This window comes from Lathyrus oleraceus, chromosome 1 (assembly GCF_024323335.1).
Source record: "Lathyrus oleraceus cultivar Zhongwan6 chromosome 1, CAAS_Psat_ZW6_1.0, whole genome shotgun sequence".
NCBI classification, from domain to species: Eukaryota; Viridiplantae; Streptophyta; class Magnoliopsida; order Fabales; family Fabaceae; genus Lathyrus; species Lathyrus oleraceus.
In genome coordinates, this window is record NC_066579.1 from 431,820,984 (window position 1) to 431,840,339 (window position 19,356).

At 36.0% G+C, this 19,356-nt stretch overlaps 1 protein-coding gene across 1 annotated transcript; it reads left to right on the forward strand.

Moving 5' to 3' along the window:
* Positions 1–8,596: 8,596 nt before the first annotated feature.
* LOC127079993 (auxin response factor 6) lies at positions 8,597–14,123 on the forward strand. Its single transcript, XM_051020336.1, has 14 exons — positions 8,597–9,402; positions 9,754–9,866; positions 10,211–10,309; positions 10,381–10,437; positions 10,525–10,680; positions 10,775–10,859; positions 10,943–11,033; positions 11,219–11,383; positions 11,482–11,604; positions 11,708–11,783; positions 11,868–12,015; positions 12,128–13,311; positions 13,402–13,592; positions 13,697–14,123. The coding sequence occupies exons 1-14, from the start codon at positions 9,357–9,359 to the stop codon at positions 13,893–13,895; spliced, it is 2,733 nt and encodes a 910-aa protein (XP_050876293.1). The 5' UTR covers positions 8,597–9,356; the 3' UTR covers positions 13,896–14,123.
* Positions 14,124–19,356: the final 5,233 nt, after the last annotated feature.

Sequence of the window (19,356 nt, forward strand, 5' to 3'; positions counted from 1 at the left end):
ACTACAACATTTCCACAGATACAGAACACTCTGACCCCTCATCTCCCACTCTAGCCCAACTCCAAACTCGAACTCTGGCCTCACAACAACCACCACAACCCACACCTGAACCAATAGTCACTTCATCACCCACAGAACAACCACACCCAACAACATCTGACCCTCAACCTTCTGAAACAACTCACGCTGAAACTCAACCAAACAACTCTGACACACACCCACCAAACACATCCGCTGAACCACAAACTCCCACACGCAACCTAAGCCCTCCCACTTCTCCACCCCTAACCTCTGAACCTGAAAACACCCTACCAACCCTTGAGGAGGCAATAATGCTGTTTGCAGGAGCTTCAGTTGACAAGGTCAAGTCTCTGACCATCAACTCTGGCATCAGTGATGATCCTTCAGCTATAAGGACACACTGGAACAGAGTTATTGGCTGGATGACCGCTAAAGCCTTCAAACTGAAGGGCCTCTCTGAGCAAGTCCGAAACGACTTCATCAGAGACGCTGAGCTAAGACTCCAGGAGCGCCTAGCCAGAGAAGCTGAGGAGCGAGCCCGCAAGGAAGCAGAAGAGAAAGCCAGGCAAGGAGAAATACAAAGAATCAAGGAAGCTGAAGCTAAAGCTCTAGCTGAGGCTGCTGCTGCTACTGCTGAAGCTGAAGCCAAAGCTGCCGTTAAAGCTCATATTGCTGAAGAGTCTGCCAATAGGGTAGAACCGGATGCTCTGACTCAGGGGGAGTCTTCCACCTTTGTCCCTCTGATTCTCAAAACACTTGAAGATCTTCAGAAAGAGCAGAAAGAAGTCCGAGCCAGATTGGATCAACATGATTCAGTAAATGCCAACATTCAGAATCTGCTGACCCAGCTGCTCCAGAGGATGCCTCCACCTCCCAACCCTTAGGCACCTAAGACTTGTTTTTTTGTTTTCTTTGCTTGTTGCTCTGATTTGTCTGTTGCTTTCTGTTGTGCATGTTTTTGCTTGTTGTATGTGCTTCTAGCATTTGTGATTATATATATATATATATATATATATATATATATATATATATATATATATATATATATATATATATATTAATATATATATATATATATATATATATATATATATATATATATATATATATATATATATATATATATATATATATATATATTATATATATATATATATATATATATATATATATATATATATATATATATATATATATATATATATATATATATATATATATATATATATATATATATATATATATGTGCCTTTTTGCTCTCATTTATTGCTAAGTCTTTTTTATTCTGACAAAAAAGGGGAAAACTAAAAACAGCTCTGATGAAAACATATCTAAATCCTTTCAGTACTCTGCAAACATTGTTTATAAATTGATTCTAATCCTTTTTGACTTAGATATTTGCAGAAGAGAATCTTGAAACATCATCTCATGGAAGCTCCGGTAAGAACTTCTGAACTCCCAGACTTATCTCAGGGGGAGCTCACTTCTATCTGACCTAATAACTCTTATCTATAATTGTTTTATCTCTAAAAATAAGATTGTTTTGTCATCATCAAAAAGGGGGAGATTGTAAGAACAAAATTAATTCTACAATAGAATTCCAGGATTTTGATGATAACAAATGGTGAAACCAAAAATGGCACCCTAACGAAATTTTTCTAAGTGTGCAGGACTCTGAACAGCAACAAAGGAATCTGATCGTTTTATCAGATACAAACTTTGATCAGATACAAAGTACTAGAAGAACAAACACATCTGAGGAAGAAGTGTGCTCAAGAAGTTCTGAATCTGAGCAAAGCAAGACAGTAGAAAGAACCAGAAGCTATAAACATCCACTGGACTTAGCTCTGATGATCTAGAAGACCAGTACTCTGAGAAGCTCTGATGTAACCTCAACACAATCTCCTTCTGACATAGAACTCAGAGATAACAAAGACTCTGACGAAGATTCTTTAAATCCAGAAAGAGTAACGGAAAGAATTTCTTCAAATGGAAAGGAAGTATTTTTAGAAAGAAATCATTCAGGGAGACAATTTGGTTATGGCAAGAAACACAGAAGTAATGACATTGAATGCTCATCAAAGGCCAATATTATGTCATCACTCCAACGGTCCTTCTCACCACTATATAAAGGACAACCTACTTCATTGAGAGACACAACAATGCACAGAAAAATTCTTTACATTCTCTCTCAGTCTTTCACGAGCTGCTGCTCATACGTGAAAACGCTTGTTTAAATATTTTGCTGTAATATTTGCTTACTCTTAGAAGCACTCTCTATTATTTTTGCTAAATTATTTGTGTTCCTCAAGTGACTCTGCGCAGTCTGTATACTTGGGAGGACTAAGAGATCATTCTCTTAGACATTTGGTTGTATTAATCTTTCAAGATTAGTGGATTAAGTCCTTTTTGAAGGCGAAATCACCTTGGCCGGGTGGACTGGAGTAGCTTTGTGTTATAAGCGAACCAGTATAAAATTCTGTGTGTTCTTACTTTTGAAAAAGCTTTTAATTTCTAAAACAATTCAAACCCCCCTTTCTTGTTTTTCTCACCTTTAATGTGTATTTAATGAAATACAAATCAAAGTCCTTTAAAAAGTTCAAGGAATTCAATAATGAAGTACAAAAATAACTAGGTAAAAATAATAAAACTCTTCGATCAGATCGAGGTGGAGAATATTTAAGCCTAGAGTGTGATGACCATTTGGAAGAGTGTGGGATTTTATCCCAACTTACTCCTCCCGGAACACCCCAATGGAACGGTGTATATGAGAGAAGAAATCGAACCTTGTTAGACATGGTCCAATCCATGATGAGTCACGCCGATCTTCCAAACTCCTTTTGAGGACATGCACTATTGGCAACAGCTTACACACTTAACCGTGTTCCATCCAAAAAGGTTGAGAAGACACCATATGAGATATGGAGTGGTAAGAAACCACATATGTATTACATGAAGATTTTGGATTGCGAAGTTTATGTGAAACGACAAATTTCAACTAAGCTTGAGCCCAAATCTGACAAATGCTTATTTTTGGGATATCCTAAAGAAACAAGAGGGTATTACTTCTACAATCCTTCTGAGGGCAAATTGTTTATCCCCGGAACTGAGTTTTCCTAGAAAAGGATTTCATTTCCAAAGGAATCAGTGGGAGGAAATTAAAGCTTGAAGAAATTCAAGAATCACAAAGCATTGGTACACCTATGGAGGAATTAGAGCAGGAAACACAAGTAGTTGTGGAAGAGAAACCTGCTCAAGTAGAACAAGACCAGCGTAGGTCAAGCAGGATACATCATCTACCTAAGAGATATGGATATCTCATAACTGATCAAGGTGATATATTACTCATGGATCAAGATGAGCCTATGACCTACCAAATAGGCATAACTGGTTCCGAGTCTGAGAAGTGGCTAGAAGCCATGGAATCTGAAATGGATTCCATATACACAAACCAGGTTTGGACCTTGGTAGAGCCTCATGTAGGAGTTAACCCCCAAGGATGCAAGTGGGTCTTCAAAAAGAAGACTAACATGGATGGTAAGGTACATACCTATAAGGAAATACTGGTTGCAAAAGGATATAAACAAATTCATGGGGTTGACTATGATGAAACCTTTTCACCAATTGCAATGCTTAAATCTGTTCGGATTTTACTTGCTACCGTTGCATATCATGATTATGAAATATGACAGATGGATGTCAAAACTGCTTTCCTTAATGGGAAACTTCTTGAGGATGTGTACATGATACAACCTGAAGGATTTGACATACCATAAGAAGTCCAAAAGATATGTAAGTTACAAAGATCAATCTATGGATTGAAGCAAGCTTCCAGAAGCTGGAATCTTCATTTTGATGAAACAGTAAAACAAGATGGATTCATCAAGAATGAAAATTAGCCTCGTGTCTACAAGATGATTAGTGGGAGCATAATCGTCTTCCTGGTATTATATGTAGATGACATATTACTCATTGGAAACAATGTCCTTATCCTGCAACAAGTAAAGTCTTGGTTGGGGAAATGCTTTTCAACGAAGGACCTAGGTGAAGCAGCCTATATATTAGGAATCATGATCTATAGAGATAGATCACATCAACTTTTTGTCCTAAATCAAAGTACATATATAGACAAAGTGTTAAGACGCTTTAATATGCATGATTCCAAGAAAGGATTCATACCTATGCAACATGGCCCGTGTCTATCGAAAACACAATCGCATTCAACTAAGGAAGAAAGGGATCACGTGAATAAGATTCCATATGCATCTACAATAGGATCTATCATGTATGCCATGTTATGTACTCGACCAGATGTCTCGTATGCTGTAAGTGCAACGAGTAAGTGCCAATCTGATCCCGGTGATGCTCATTGGGTAACTGTCAAGAATATCCTTAAGTATTTGAGAAGGACCAAAGACTCATTCTTGATATATGGAGGTCAGGAAGAGCTTGCGTAATTGGATACACCGATGCTAGCTTCCAGATAGATAAGGATGACTTTAGATCGCAATCTGGTTATGTGTTTTGCTTAAATAGTGGCACTGTGAGATGGAAAAGTTCAAAGTAAGATAGAATTGCTGATTCTACAACCGAGGTCGAGTATATTGCTGCCTCAAGTGCAGCAAAGGAAGTTGTTTGGATCACAAACTTCATTAGTGAACTTGGCATAGTTCCTAGCATTGTGGATCCCATTGATCTCTATTGTGATAACAATGGTGATATCGCACAAGCTAAGGAGCCTAGATCTCACCAACGATCCAAACACATACTTAGGCGTTATCACCTCATTCAAGAGATAATAGATAGAGGAGATGTGAAAATATGCAAGGTACCTACACTTGACAATATTGCTGACCCACTGACAAAGCCTCTTGCGTAGCAGAAGCATGATGGCCATACTAGATCTATTGGCATCAGGGGTATGCCTGATTGGCTCTAGTGCTAGTGGGAGATTGTTGGTGTAAGCCCTAGAGGCCAATACTTTTAGTACTTGTATCGAATTATTTATTAATAATAAAAGGTTTTTTCTTTATTATGTTTGTTTAATAAAGTCCATAGACGAGCTAGTCCATTTAATGTATCAAGTGTGACTTAATCATGAGATCCCATTAAATATAAGGACATTATTCTTAAAGTATCCGTAGTCGAGATTTGTTATGAAGCGGGGTAATATTAAAGTATTAAGACTATTATGTATATAAACTGATGATCACATCTCATGGATCATGGATACGGAGTTATCAAGTCTTAAACATATGTATGAATATTAGAAGTAATATTTATACTGGATTGACTCACTATGAGAATCTATATAGAATGTTATGCAAAGTGTCATAAGTTATTCTCATGGTGATAGTGGTGTATACCACTCTTCGACCTGAAACCACTATGGATCCTGGATGGAGAGTCGAATGCTTTATTGTTGATCAAACACTATCTGTAACTGGATGACCATAAAGACAGTTGATGGGTACTCCACGAAGCATATTGAGGGACATGAGTGACCTAGATGAAATTTTTCCATCCTGCGTAACAGGATGAATGTCTAAGGGTCCAATATTGAACTGGACGAGGATGATACGGTTTATGCCTTGTGTTCAATATAGACATAAGGCAAAAGGGTAATTGTACACATAAGGGTTAGCACAAAAGGATTTGTCATATCACATGACATTTTCGTATCTTGGGTAGCAGTGATGTGTTGCTAGATACCGCTCACTGTTTATTATGTTAAATACGTGATTTAATATAATTGTCAATGTCGTGAAAACCTACAGGGTCACACACAAAAGAACGTATCGATAGAGTAAATAAGGAACACCATAAGGGCGGTGCACTTAAGTGAATTGTAGAATATCGTAAGGTACGATGCACTTAAGTAGAATACGAAATATGGTAAGGTACCACACGCTTAAGTGATTTTGGTATATCATAAGATATTGGCCACATACACTTAAATGAGCTTTTTAGCTTGCAGCCCACACAAGTGGTTCTATAAATAGAACCTTTGTGCAGAAGCATTTGATTAGATGAAATTTTATTTCTCTCTCTCTCTCTCTCTCTCTCTCTCTCTCTCTCACTAAAAACCTTCATTTATAGCAACTAGCACTGAGACTAAAGGAATTTGTTCGTGTGGACTGAGTAGAGGCGTTGTCACCATTCAACGTTCGTGATCACTCCTTAGATTTGCATCAAAGGTTTCAATCTCCACAAGAGGTAACAATTTCTATTACTGATCATGCTCATTCGTATGGATCACTAAAGGAGAAAATTTTAATTTCCGCTGTGTTTTGGATCGTTATTCTCCTTCAGTACGTTGGATCGACAATATTCCATTGGAGAAGTGGACTAGGGCATACGACAATGGTCAATGTTAGGGCCACATGACAACAAATCTTGTGGAATCAATGAACTCTGTCTTCAAAGGCATCAAAAACCTACCTATAACCGCTTTAGTGCAAACAACATATTTCAGGCTAGGGACGTTGTTTGAGACCAGACGTTCCAAATGGAGTTCAGTGTTGCAATCTAGGCAGTTGTCTAATGATGCTTCATTGAAATTCATTAGACACGGAGCTGCCAAAGTTAACACACACGTGGTCACGATGTTTAACCGTGCTAAAGGTTGGTACAATATTGTTGAATCCATGGATCACAATGAAGGCATACCGATGGGACAATATAGAGTGGAACCAGATAGAGGTTGGTGCGACTGTGGAAAGTTCTAAGTCTTTCGTATGCCCTGCTCCCATGTCATTGCGGCATGTTCAAAGGTTCGAAGGAATCCATCATACTTACTATCTGACTTTTACAAAGTCATAAGCATATCCAATGTTTACAAAATTAATTTTTCAGTTGTTGCAAAAGAGGATTACTAGCCTGAATATCAACGGAATATTCTCTGGCACAATGAAGTTATGCAAAGAAAGAAAAAGGGTCGTCCAGACAACACCCGTATTCGAACCGAAATGGATACGGCGAACAAAATGGTTCGATTGTGTAGTTTATGTCGTCAGCCAGGTCATAATCGTACTAACTGCTCTAGTCTTGGAACAAACACAACAAGATAATTTTACATGTACCTCTTTTGCTTTATATTAAAAACAAAATTTATTTCATATGCTAACTTTGTGAGAAAATATCATCACAAACAAATACAACACATTCAACACACAAACAACACATAAACAATAACACAAACAACTACACCAATTAAAATAATATTACTATAACTAAGCAATTACAACCATCAAAACAATTTTGAACATATTATGCATCATCCGACCAACGTCTCTATCAGTCTTAATATCCACCCATTCACGCACTTCTCCATTTTTGGTTGAACGTTGACTCAAGCCTTTGAATTCTTCTAATCCTTTCACCATCTGTAATTTCTCCTTCTAACCAACGGTCCAACGTCCGATTAAGACGTTCAAACAAATCTATATTCCAAAGTCGAATCTTTATCGGAGGTGCGACCGCTGAAAAGATTAAATCCGCATTTCTCTTGTGAATGTATTCATACATGATTAAAGAAAACAAAATTGAAGGTGATTGAAGAAATTGAAAGAAAATGGAAGTGATTGAAGATTGGAGGAAAATGGAGGAGATTAAGAAGTTTTTGATGTAAAATAAAATGGAGATGCGAGGGTGGTATTTATAGAAGTAGCAAACCAAAGGATGCGTCAATGCATATGACGCACACACAAATGTCCACATGCATGCGCCAATGCATGTGGCACATACACACATGCATGTGACATCTACATGCATGTGCCAAGGCTATTGGCGCCTCCTCTATAACTTTATTGGATGCGTCAGTTCAACTGATGCATTGGTTATAAAATGTGATTATTTCGATATTTTTTTAAAAAATAAATTATTTAAGAATTTAAATTTAAATTAATAATTATTTTAAAAGAAAAATCATGGTGTAACATAAAAAAAAAATTTAGAAGGATCGTATGGAACATTTTACCCTGACATGTCTTAAAAAGCACTAGAAGACTTTTTCTCCAAACTAGAGTACTACTCCCTCCGTTCCTTTATAAGTGTCACTTTCTTGCAAAAAATTTGTTTCTTTTTAATTGTCACTTACAAAGTTCAAGGTAGTATTAATTGCAATTTTGTCAAAATTATCCCTAGATAATGATTGCAGAGAGAGAAAAAGTAAAATGAATGTAATAAATAATTAAGGGTATTATAGATAAAAGAAGAATTATTGTTTGAAAAGTAACAATAATTATTAGTTTTCTTGGTATGTGTAAAAAGTCAAAAAGTGACACTTAAAAAGGAACGGAGGGAGTAGTATTTTAGAATTTTATTTATAAAACTAGATTACTTATAAAAAAACCAAAATTTAAGAATATAAGAAATAAAAAGAAAATGTTGAATTAGGTAAATGGCAGGCCAGTGGGTCTATAGACAGAAGATATACAGTGACAGTAAAAGAGAGAATTTAATGATAGGAGAAAAAAACATAGTAGAAGGAACAGTGAATCTTAGGCAGATGTAAATTTCCCTCCTTGGTTGTCCGAAAATGAAATGCTTTGGTCTTGTGGTCTCCACCTAACAACAATAATCACACAATCTTCTCTCTCCTACACTCTCTCATAAAAGGACACCAAAAAAAATAATGACGGTTGTGTTCTGATTGATTGAATGAAACTGAGAGAGAGAGAGAATCATATCATAGGGTAAGGTAAAGCAACAGTAGCATGGTCACCAAGTTACTACTTCAATTACTACTACTACTAGTAGAAGAACAATAGAACTAACTAGCTACATCACCACCACAATCAAAGAAACAACTCTCATTTTTCTATAACTGGAAAACTCACCCACCACTCTTGAAAAACTATACTTTATCCTTAAACACACTGTTTTCTTATCTGGGTTTTGTGAGATCCGTTCTCTCTTGTTTTTGTAAGATCTGTTTGCTTTTCAAGTTTTCATCTTTTTCCCTTTTCACCTTCTGGGTCTTGCTGATAAATTTGGTTGGTTGAGGTAAGGAATATAAGGACTATTGTGTGCAATGAAGTGTTTGGTTGAAGATTGGAACATGGGGTGTTGGGGGATAAGGAAGAGGAGAAACGAATGAGGCATAAAGTGATTGTTTTTTGTTGTGAAACTGGTTTTGGTTGAGGATTTTGGTTGGTGAAAGAATGATATTCTGTTGTAGAAGAAAGAAAGAGACTAAAAGGGTTTGTTTGTGGTGGGAGTGTCATTTTCTGATAACTTTGTTGCTTAATTTGTCTACTTAGAGAGACTGTTTTTTATTGTGGCCTCAATTTTTGAAGTTTACAAATTTCTTATAACTTTTTGTTTTTGCTCAAATGAGACTCTCTTCAGCTGGTTTTAGTCCTCCACCACCCCAAGAAGGTATGTTCATACTTCTCAATTGCTTGCAATTTCATCTTCCTTTTCTTTTCCCTCTCTTTCTTTTCAATGTTATTAGTACTTCATTCTTTGAGGGATTAGAATGTATTATTTTAAAAAATTTCATTGAAGTTTTTGTTATTTAACATGGGGGTGCTCAAATATATTTTCTTTTCAATGTTATGGCATAACTGAGGAGTTAGATAAGTGATTTGGTTTCATTTGTGAAATAAGCACCTTTAAGATCTTGGATTTGGCAAGAGTATCCCATAATCAACATGTCCTTTGTGACAAGCTATGAGTTTTTCTGTTTTTGTTTTTTTATATTACATGACTTTGGAATGGATTTTGCAGGGGAAAAGAGAGTTCTAGATTCAGAACTTTGGCATGCATGTGCTGGCCCTCTTGTCTCTTTGCCAGCAATTGGAAGTAGAGTTGTGTACTTTCCCCAAGGTCACAGTGAACAGGTGAGTAAACAATATTATGATGTTAGATTATTGCATTTTTTAACTAATTATAAGAATAAAGTAATACTAGGAATCTCATTTTTCTGAGCATGAGTATCCTATGCAGTCTCTTGTCTATCTCTTTATGTTTTCTACCATGGTTTTAAATTTGGGTCGCATTCGCATCGCAACCTTTAATACTGCGGCGAATCACGGTCAAATGGGGCTTATACTATCCAAATCCTAGTTGAAGAGACATAGAAAAACATCGACAAATTGTGAAGAAAGACTAATTTTTATAACATCTCTATGTTCATTATTGCAAATGCTACGCAGATGTCGTAACTTTGCATTTTTCTGCACAGGTGGCTGTGTCAACCAACAAGGAAGTGGATGCTCATATTCCAAACTATCCAAGCTTACCTCCTCAGCTTGTTTGTCAACTTCATAATTTGACTATGCATGTATGACTTGTTTTCTTTCGATCCATTTTTCTTATTTTCTTTCCGTTATCTAATTGTTTTTTTTAATCTAGGCTGATGTGGAGACCGATGAAGTGTATGCGCAGATGACTCTGCAACCACTGAATGCTGTATGAAACACTAGCTTACATGATCTGGTTTTGCAAATTATATAATTATATGCGTTTTCAAGCGTTTAACTATGTATGCGTTTGCAGCAAGAGCAAAAAGAGGCTTATCATCCAGCTGAGTTGGGAACTCCGAGTAAACAGCCAACAAACTACTTCTGCAAGACCTTGACTGCCAGTGACACAAGCACTCACGGGGGATTCTCAGTGCCTCGTCGCGCGGCTGAAAAAGTGTTTCCTCCATTGGTGAACATTTTTTCTTTCAAAATGTCATACTACATAACTTAAATGTATTTCTTAATCGGTCGATTTCTCAACTCTTTATAATTGTGATCTGCAGGACTTTTCCCAACAGCCTCCCGCTCAAGAGTTAATAGCAAGGGATTTGCATGGCAACGAATGGAAATTCAGACATATATTCCGGGGTGAGTTTCAAAGATGAATTTCATTTTAATTGTTAATGTCAGAATTTTTTTTTATAATCCTTTGAAACTTTTCCTCTTTGCAGGGCAGCCGAAAAGGCATCTACTTACGACCGGATGGAGCGTTTTTGTGAGTGCTAAAAGACTTGTTGCTGGTGATTCTGTGCTGTTTATCTGGCAAGTCACCTTGGATTTTGTCACGTGACTTTGATGTCATTTGACCTTGCAAATATACTAAAACATTGAGAAGTGTGGTTGATTCTTAATTATTGCACTTTCTTATGTTATAATGATACATTAGATTTTGTTGATTATTATGATGTCTTATCAACGGTGTAACTCAATTGCATCTTCTTCAATAGGAACGAAAAGAACCAATTGCTTCTTGGCATACGCCGTGCCAGCCGGCCACAAACGGTGATGCCTTCATCGGTGTTGTCAAGTGATAGTATGCACTTGGGACTTCTCGCTGCAGCAGCGCATGCGGCTGCAACCAATAGTCGTTTCACTATTTTCTATAACCCACGGTATGGATAAACATATAAATTATAATACACATTTGCAAAAGTTTTTTATTATGATAGATTTCTTTTGATTGACACTATTCTATTCTTGATAAATTCAGTGCTTGCCCGTCGGAATTTGTCATACCCTTAACAAAGTATGTTAAAGCTGTGTATCATACTCGAGTTTCAGTTGGTATGCGTTTCAGGATGCTGTTTGAAACAGAGGAGTCTAGTGTGCGGCGGTAGGTCTTTCAACTTCTCATTTCGGGAAAACCATGACCTGTAGAGTTTGTGATACATTTTTATAATATAATTATATAATACCGATATGTATATTTTGTGCAGATACATGGGTACAATAACTGGCATCAGTGACTTAGATTCTGTTCGGTGGCAAAACTCACATTGGCGCTCAGTAAAGGTTTGTAAAAAAATACCGTCGATATCTCAATGTATCATTAAAGTTACACTGTTAAGTTGAGTCGTCCGTTGACTTGGATTGCAGGTTGGATGGGATGAATCCACTGCCGGAGAAAGGCAACCGAGAGTATCTTTGTGGGAAATTGAGCCATTGACAACATTTCCTATGTATCCATCTCCGTTTCCCCTTAGGCTTAAACGACCGTGGCCTTCTGGTTTGCCTTCATTCCATGGTTAGCTTCATGTCAACCTAATTTAGTTTCAAATTTCAAAGCTAATTACATTTCTAAGGACTTTTCGTTTATACGTCAAAGGCTCAATTTTCTTCACTTGAAATGATGGCAGGCATGAAAGATGACGATTTTGGCATGAATTCTCCTTTGTTATGGCTTCGAGACAACGATAGAGGGCTTCAATCTCTTAATTTTCAAGGGATTGGGGTTAACCCTTGGATGCAGCCGAGATTTGATCCTTCCATGCTGAATATGCAAACGGATATGTATCAATCTGTGGCTGCTGCTGCACTTCAAGACATTAGGAGTGTCGATCCTTCCAAACAGCATCCTGGTTCCTTACTTCAATTTCAGCAACCGTCAAACTTCCCGAACAGGACTGCTGCTTTAATGCAGGCACATATGTTGCAACAGTCACAATCTCAACAAGCTTTTCAAAATAATCATGACAATCAGAATCTGTCGCAATCTCAGCAACAAACTCCGACTCATACTCATACTCATACTCAACAGCATCTGCAGCACCAGCACTCATTCAATAATCAGCTCCATCATCATAATCAGCAGCACCAACAACAAACTCAACAGCAAGTGGTGGATAATCAGCAGATTTCCGGTTCGATCTCTACAATGTCGCAGTTTATTTCAGCGCCTCAACCGCAATCACCACCACCTATGCAAGCCCTCCCTTCACTATGTCATCAACAGAGTTTTTCTGATTCAAATGTAAACTCTTCGACTACTATTGTTTCTCCTTTGCACAGTATCATGGGTTCGTTTCCGCAGGATGAAACATCCCATCTTCTAAGTCTTCCTAGAACAAGCTCGTGGGTTCCTGTTCAAAACTCAACCGGTTGGCCCTCGAAGCGTGTTGCAGTAGATCCACTCCTTTCTTCGGGAGCTTCTCAATGTATTATGCCCCAGGTGGAACAGGTAGGGCAGCCACAGAATACCATGTCTCAAAATGCTATTACGTTGCCGCCGTTTCCCGGTAGGGAGTGCTCGATAGACCAAGAAGGGAACAATGATCTGCAAAGTAATCTTTTATTTGGTGTCAATATTGATCCGTCGTCTCTTCTAATGCATAATAGGATGTCGAACTTTAAGGGGATTAATGGAAACAACAGTGACTCCTCAACCATGCCCTATCATCAATCTTCTAATTACATGAACACCGCAGGCAATGATTCTTCGTTGAATCATGGAATAACGCCTAGTATTGGTGAATCTTGTTTCTTGCAAAACCTTGAAAATGGGGAGCAAGGAAACAACCCACTGAACAAGACCTTTGTGAAGGTGTGATTTTTCCCAGCGAGATTATTATCGTCTCTAAAATCATGACTTCATCGCTTCTTGCGTTTTTATTTAGTGCATATCTTGTTACAGGTTTATAAAGCAGGATCCTTCGGAAGATCATTGGATATCACTAAGTTCAGCAGCTACCATGAGCTGCGTAGTGAGCTCGCCCGAATGTTTGGACTAGAAGGCGAGTTGGAGGACCCTGTGAGATCAGGCTGGCAGCTTGTATTCGTTGACCGAGAGAATGATGTTCTTCTCCTCGGTGATGGCCCTTGGCCGTAAGTATCCCATATTCTACGTTCTTCGCGTTGCTTTTAAATGCTACATTGAAAACTTGATAAAACTCGATGACTTGCTTACATGCGACCTCTCTTTATGACAGGGAATTCGTGAATAGTGTATGGTGCATCAAGATACTTTCGCCCGAGGAAGTGCAGCAAATGGGCAACACTGGCCTCGGGCTTTTAAACTCGGTTCCAATTCAAAGGCTCTCAAGTAGCATCTGCGATGACTATGTGAGCCGTCAAGATCCAAGAAATCTAAGCAGTGGAATAACAACCGTCGGATCTCTAGACTACTAAAAGATGTGACTGTTAATAGTCTGCATTTTCAAACACTTGGCCAATTATGGGAAGTGTTACCTAAATTATATTATTTTCATAGCCTTTTGTTTTTATTTTTCTGTTTTTCATGCTAGGACTATTCATAAGCAAATACTGTAACTATATGTTATCTTGTCATTGTGTTAGCTACAATCATAAACAATACTGAATCAATCCATTAGGAAATCAATGTGTGAAGTTGAGATAGTTCTTTTCTCTACAATTCAACTTATACCAAACTTACATTTAGTCTTGTTGACCTTTGATGAGTTGTGGTTGAAGAATAGTTAGGTAAAATGTTTAGCATGTGCATGAAAATAAATGAGCAATAGATATTTCAGATGATGTTGGACTAATGGACCTTATAGTGATGGGTGGAAGTGTAGAAACCATTTGGTGAAAAAAAATAGGATGTGACCCTTTTGAACAATGAAGATGACATGAAATGCATGTGATGTGTCTCATGTTCTCTTTGTATTTAATGTGTAAGTGGCCCTCTTTTTGTCGTTTGTTGGTTTTGGCCATGCACCCTTTTTTCACCTTTGATGCAATGTTTTTGCTTCATCAATGGTAAAGTGAAAAAGGTTTGCGTTTCTCCATTTTGATATTGTCTGATTGATCATATCTTTCTCATGCCCTCGTGTGTAGAAAGTATTTCGAATTTGTTAAACATCAAAATTGCGGGACTCCATTGTCTAAGTTGGCCTTTCTTGAAAAGGAGTTTAGACGCCTCTAAGTTGGCCTTTCTTGAAAAGGAGTTTAGACGCGCAAGGCCGTCTTTAATGGCATGCAAGACATGGTTCAAAGTTTGATGCGTTTAAACTATGGTTAAAAGGAGTTTTATAATTTTTTTTATGTTTAAACTATGACAAAATAGGATCCCTATTTGATTTGACATACTTCAATCGTGGTTAATCTATTTAGGGTCGTCTCTGAAAGCGAAAGCTTAAGACGACATGAATGGCATGAATGGATGGTGATTAAAGAAATTGGAGTTAAGTATAGGTTTGTGGAATTTATTTTGATGCATGTTGTGTAGGGTTGCCTTATTTGTTAGGGACTTTTTTCAAGGTATGGAATGGTGACAAGGTAGGGCAATATCTAAAATAATAATTGTACAATGTAAATAAAGTTGGCAACACAACGACCATAACCCCACTTTATATTTTAGGTGAGGAGTTACGATTGATTCTTATACTTGCTTTCTATCACTTTATTTCTTGGGACACACTCTTCTCTCTAGTTTTGCTATGTCACCCACAATATGACCAAAAAGATTGTGATTGTGATAAACTTGTGATTGGATCTTATATGGCTTCTTGTTTGTGGAAATTGTTGTTGTACTTGTATTGTTTGTCATATAATGTTTATGTTCGTGCATGTGTCTCTTTAATATAATGCTATCATGAAAGTATGTTTGATTATTATTGATCGGATTGGGCCGGAGATATTGGTCGAGTTGATTGAACAAACAAGTTGATAAATCAAGGATTGGTATTTTCAAATGCGACGGGAAAGAGGCCAAAATATCAAAACATAGGACCAGATGAATGTTCTGCACCCGATGCGCAGTTCCGGAGCCGCGGCTCCTCCTCTATAATTTTTCGATTTTGTAAAAGGTCCTATTTTTTATTTTTCATAAAAAGAAAATCAATTTTTGAAAAAGCTGGATTTCCAACTCTTCGAATTTTTTTTGAGAAAATAAATGATAAGTTGATATTTTTTGGGATAGCTCAAAAAATTATAGATACATCAACAATTATATTACAACACAATTATTACAATCAAATCTATATTTTCATTAACAATTATAAATTATATTCATGCATCAACAAACCAATTACGATAATACAACAAAACACAAAATAATTTGTTCATTAAATCAATAAGATTTTGCCTAAACCTTATTTGTCTAAATACATTACACAAAGAAAAAATACTTTCCAAAATTTTACTTTCACACCAGATAACCTAACTTCCACCTCACACTTCACTATTTATTTTACCCTAATTTTATAATTTTTTAAAATTATTATGCCATAGTCCTACTTTTCTTAAAACACATCACTCCACTTCATATTTTCAATATTTTCTATTTTCCATCCAAACTCTTAGAATTTTTTTTTTATTATTTTAATTAAATAAAAATGTTAATTAAATACATATTTAATATGATTCTCCAAATTTCTATTTTCTCAAATTATTACTTAATAATTAAAATTATGTAATTATCTCTAATAATTCTAAAAAATCCTATTTTATTTTTTTTCTTTCAACTTTATAACTTCGATAATTATTAAATTATCAAAAACTCCCAAATTTATTCAAATATATTGAATAAAACACAAGTAGACATACCAATAATTAAATAAAATATTTAATTAAAAATCGGGGTGTTACAGGAAGCATACTGTGTTTGCATATCGTATTCCTGATAATAATGGTTCAGCCAGTCAGCCAAATGGTCCCAAGCGATCAGGTTGACTAATCAAGCCACGGGAGGACACTTTTCGGAGATACAACTAAAGACATTTTTTTAGGCAAAATATAAGTGTCTCACTCCGAAACACTAGGGACATTTATGACTTTTTCACAGTGGTATGAGAGGACACGTAAGGGTGAAAAGATCAATTTCCAAAAATGGAGAACAAGATGAGCTTAGGCCTAAGAAAAGAGGTTTTAACTTGCCACCCCTACATTTAGAGTATTATTACCTTTATACCCTGGTATAAATATCAGAATATTTTGAAATTTACATGTTTTTACTAGAAATTTGTAGTCTGTACCGAAAATTTTGGAAATTTCCATTTTTTTACCTCAACAGACACATGTACCACAAATTTAGAATTTCTAGTAAAAACATACCGAAAATTATAAAATTTTCGATAAAGGTTTGGAGTGTTTTACCGAAAATCATGAAATTTATGGAAAATACCACAAAATTCTAAAATTTTAAATTGTTTTGGCATGTGTCACAGCATTTCAAAAAATGCTTAAATTTTCGGTATTTTCCATATAATAGGGTAACCCATATCAGGAATCCTCATCCATTTATCAATACTCTACACACCCAAGTATTCTACTCGTAGCACATTTCTAACTGTAGCGATTGTGTCACAGAACAAATTGGAAAATAATTGAGGATGTTGATAAACTTGAGTATCTAACTGCATCCGAATCAAATGTCACGACTCTTCGGCCCATCCATGTAAAGCTGTAATAGCCCGAAAACCACAATTTCCATCGTCACCCACACCAACAATGTCATCAATGTATGAATGTAAGAAATTAGGAAACTGAGACAAGTAAAGATGCCTCGAAGATGCAGTGGATAATTGACTTTGACCCGACATACGTGACAGTTGAATTCTAGTTAGTTTCGTGCATGATCTCTTTATAGTCTGACTCCCCAGCGAGCCCCCACCACACCAACTATGAAGAATCACGATGCGCATCACTCTCTTCACCACAAACTTCGGTAGCAAATTCTCGAAAGAGAACAACTCTTTAAGCTTCTCTAGTGCACATTTGAAGTTCTCTTTCATTTCATGTTTCAAATAGGCAAAGCCTACTGAAAATGTCAACTTTGTTGACGTAACACCAACAATATCAAACAGTGGTAGCTGATACCTGTATGATCATAATGCACATGATAAAAAATCTGATAAATTAAAACATGTCCAAAAGATATCAACAATTAACATTTGGCCATTACCTATTTGTCTTGTATGTAAAATAAAAATTCAACACCAATTAAAATATATTCAACAACTTCACTGAATCAGGATGTGTCTAAGAGATATCAATAACAACATTTGAGTCTTCCCTATTTCTAGTCAAGCACGTGTATTTTTCTCTATGAGTAAGACTCAACAACATTTGTATTTTTGTCAATGGACATCTCTTACTCACATTGTATGTAGCTCTAGACTTGTACACATGGGTAAAACTGGTGAGGTTTTCTGAATCTTTGTCTTTCAAAGCAGTAACTATGTACCATAGAGCCATATTGTACTTCATCATGTCATTCACAAACCATCTTTCATTAACTTTTAGACGACCCAATATGTCATGGCCTTCTAAATTCTTAGATAGTTTATGATTGTGCAACCCACACCTAACTATCACCTTTCAACCGCTACAACTTGATGCAGATCTCAACCTAAAAACACATTTCACTTTCATACTATAAATGCCTCTGGAGATTTATTGCTTTCAGATGCATTATTCCTTTTATAATTCCCTCCTCTCTCACAATCCATAATCAATTTATCATTCATATCTCGCTTCCCATTTGCAGTATCAACAATAATACCATGTTGTTTGTCAATATTTTGTGTCCATGCTAATGCTTTAGATAAAGACTCAAATATCTATCATTTACATCATATAAAAAAATATACTATCAATATCATAGAGGCAGACAAATATTTAAATTAAACTTGTTACATAGAAAACATAATGCGTTACTGGTGAAGAACTGCATAAAATCTGTACACGAATCTCTAGAAGATCATGCCCACTCTAGACCACACAAATAAAACAGTTTTCTGTTTTCTGCACTACTCCATAAATTTGGAGAACATGCAAAATTTCTGGTATATCCGAAATTTTGTAATTTCCAGTATTATTTTTTCGGAAGTTTTTACAATTTCCGGTATAAGTTTAAATTTTTCTAGGAAAATACCGGATTTTTTGAAATTTCCGATATGTCTTCACCATAAATTTTCAAAAGTCTGATAAAAATACGATATTGTCTAAATATGCGAAAAAATGTGTACCAAATATTTCATTTGTACTACCATAAGTTTTGTTTTTGAAATGTTAATAAGAGTGATTTTTTTTGAACAAATGCGAAATTTGATTGGTAAATAATAACAACGATATTTTCAAAATTTAAAATTATGGGAGATGTCAGGTATAAGAGCATTTAACTTGACACCCCCACTTGAACCTGCATCCCCATTTTGAGCAAATTTACATTGGTACCCTTAGAAAAATCTCAATTTTTTTGAAACTTACATTATGGTACCGGAAATTTTGTAAATTTACAAGTTTTTAATGCTCCTGTGAGACATGAACCGTAAATTTTAAATTTTTGGTAAAAACATACAGTAAATTTCAAAATTTCTGGTTAAGATATACAAGAAATTATGAATTTTATATAAAATATCCAAAAATCCCGAAAATTTTAAATATTCGGAATACCGGAAATTTCAAAATTGCGAAATTTCTGGTATGAGCCCAGAACTTCCAAAAACATGAAATTTTAACATTTTTGACACAACGGCCGGCATAAATGGTTTGTTAAAAAAATTCATCACATATAATAGATACATATTTTCCACAAAACTTACTCTACGTACAAGATTACATAACAAATTAGGATGAATTCCTAACTCCATCTTCCCAATGCCTAATCTGTCCTACATATAATGAT

Coding starts and splice junctions, on each gene's coding strand:
- LOC127079993 (XM_051020336.1), top strand. CDS start 9,357: ATGAGACTCTCTTCAGCTGGTTTTAGTCCTCCACCACCCCAAGAAG. Junction 9,867..10,210: donor CCCAAGGTCACAGTGAACAG/GTGAGTAAACAA, acceptor TTTTCTGCACAG/GTGGCTGTGTCAACCAACAA. Junction 10,310..10,380: donor TTCATAATTTGACTATGCAT/GTATGACTTGTT, acceptor TTTTTAATCTAG/GCTGATGTGGAGACCGATGA.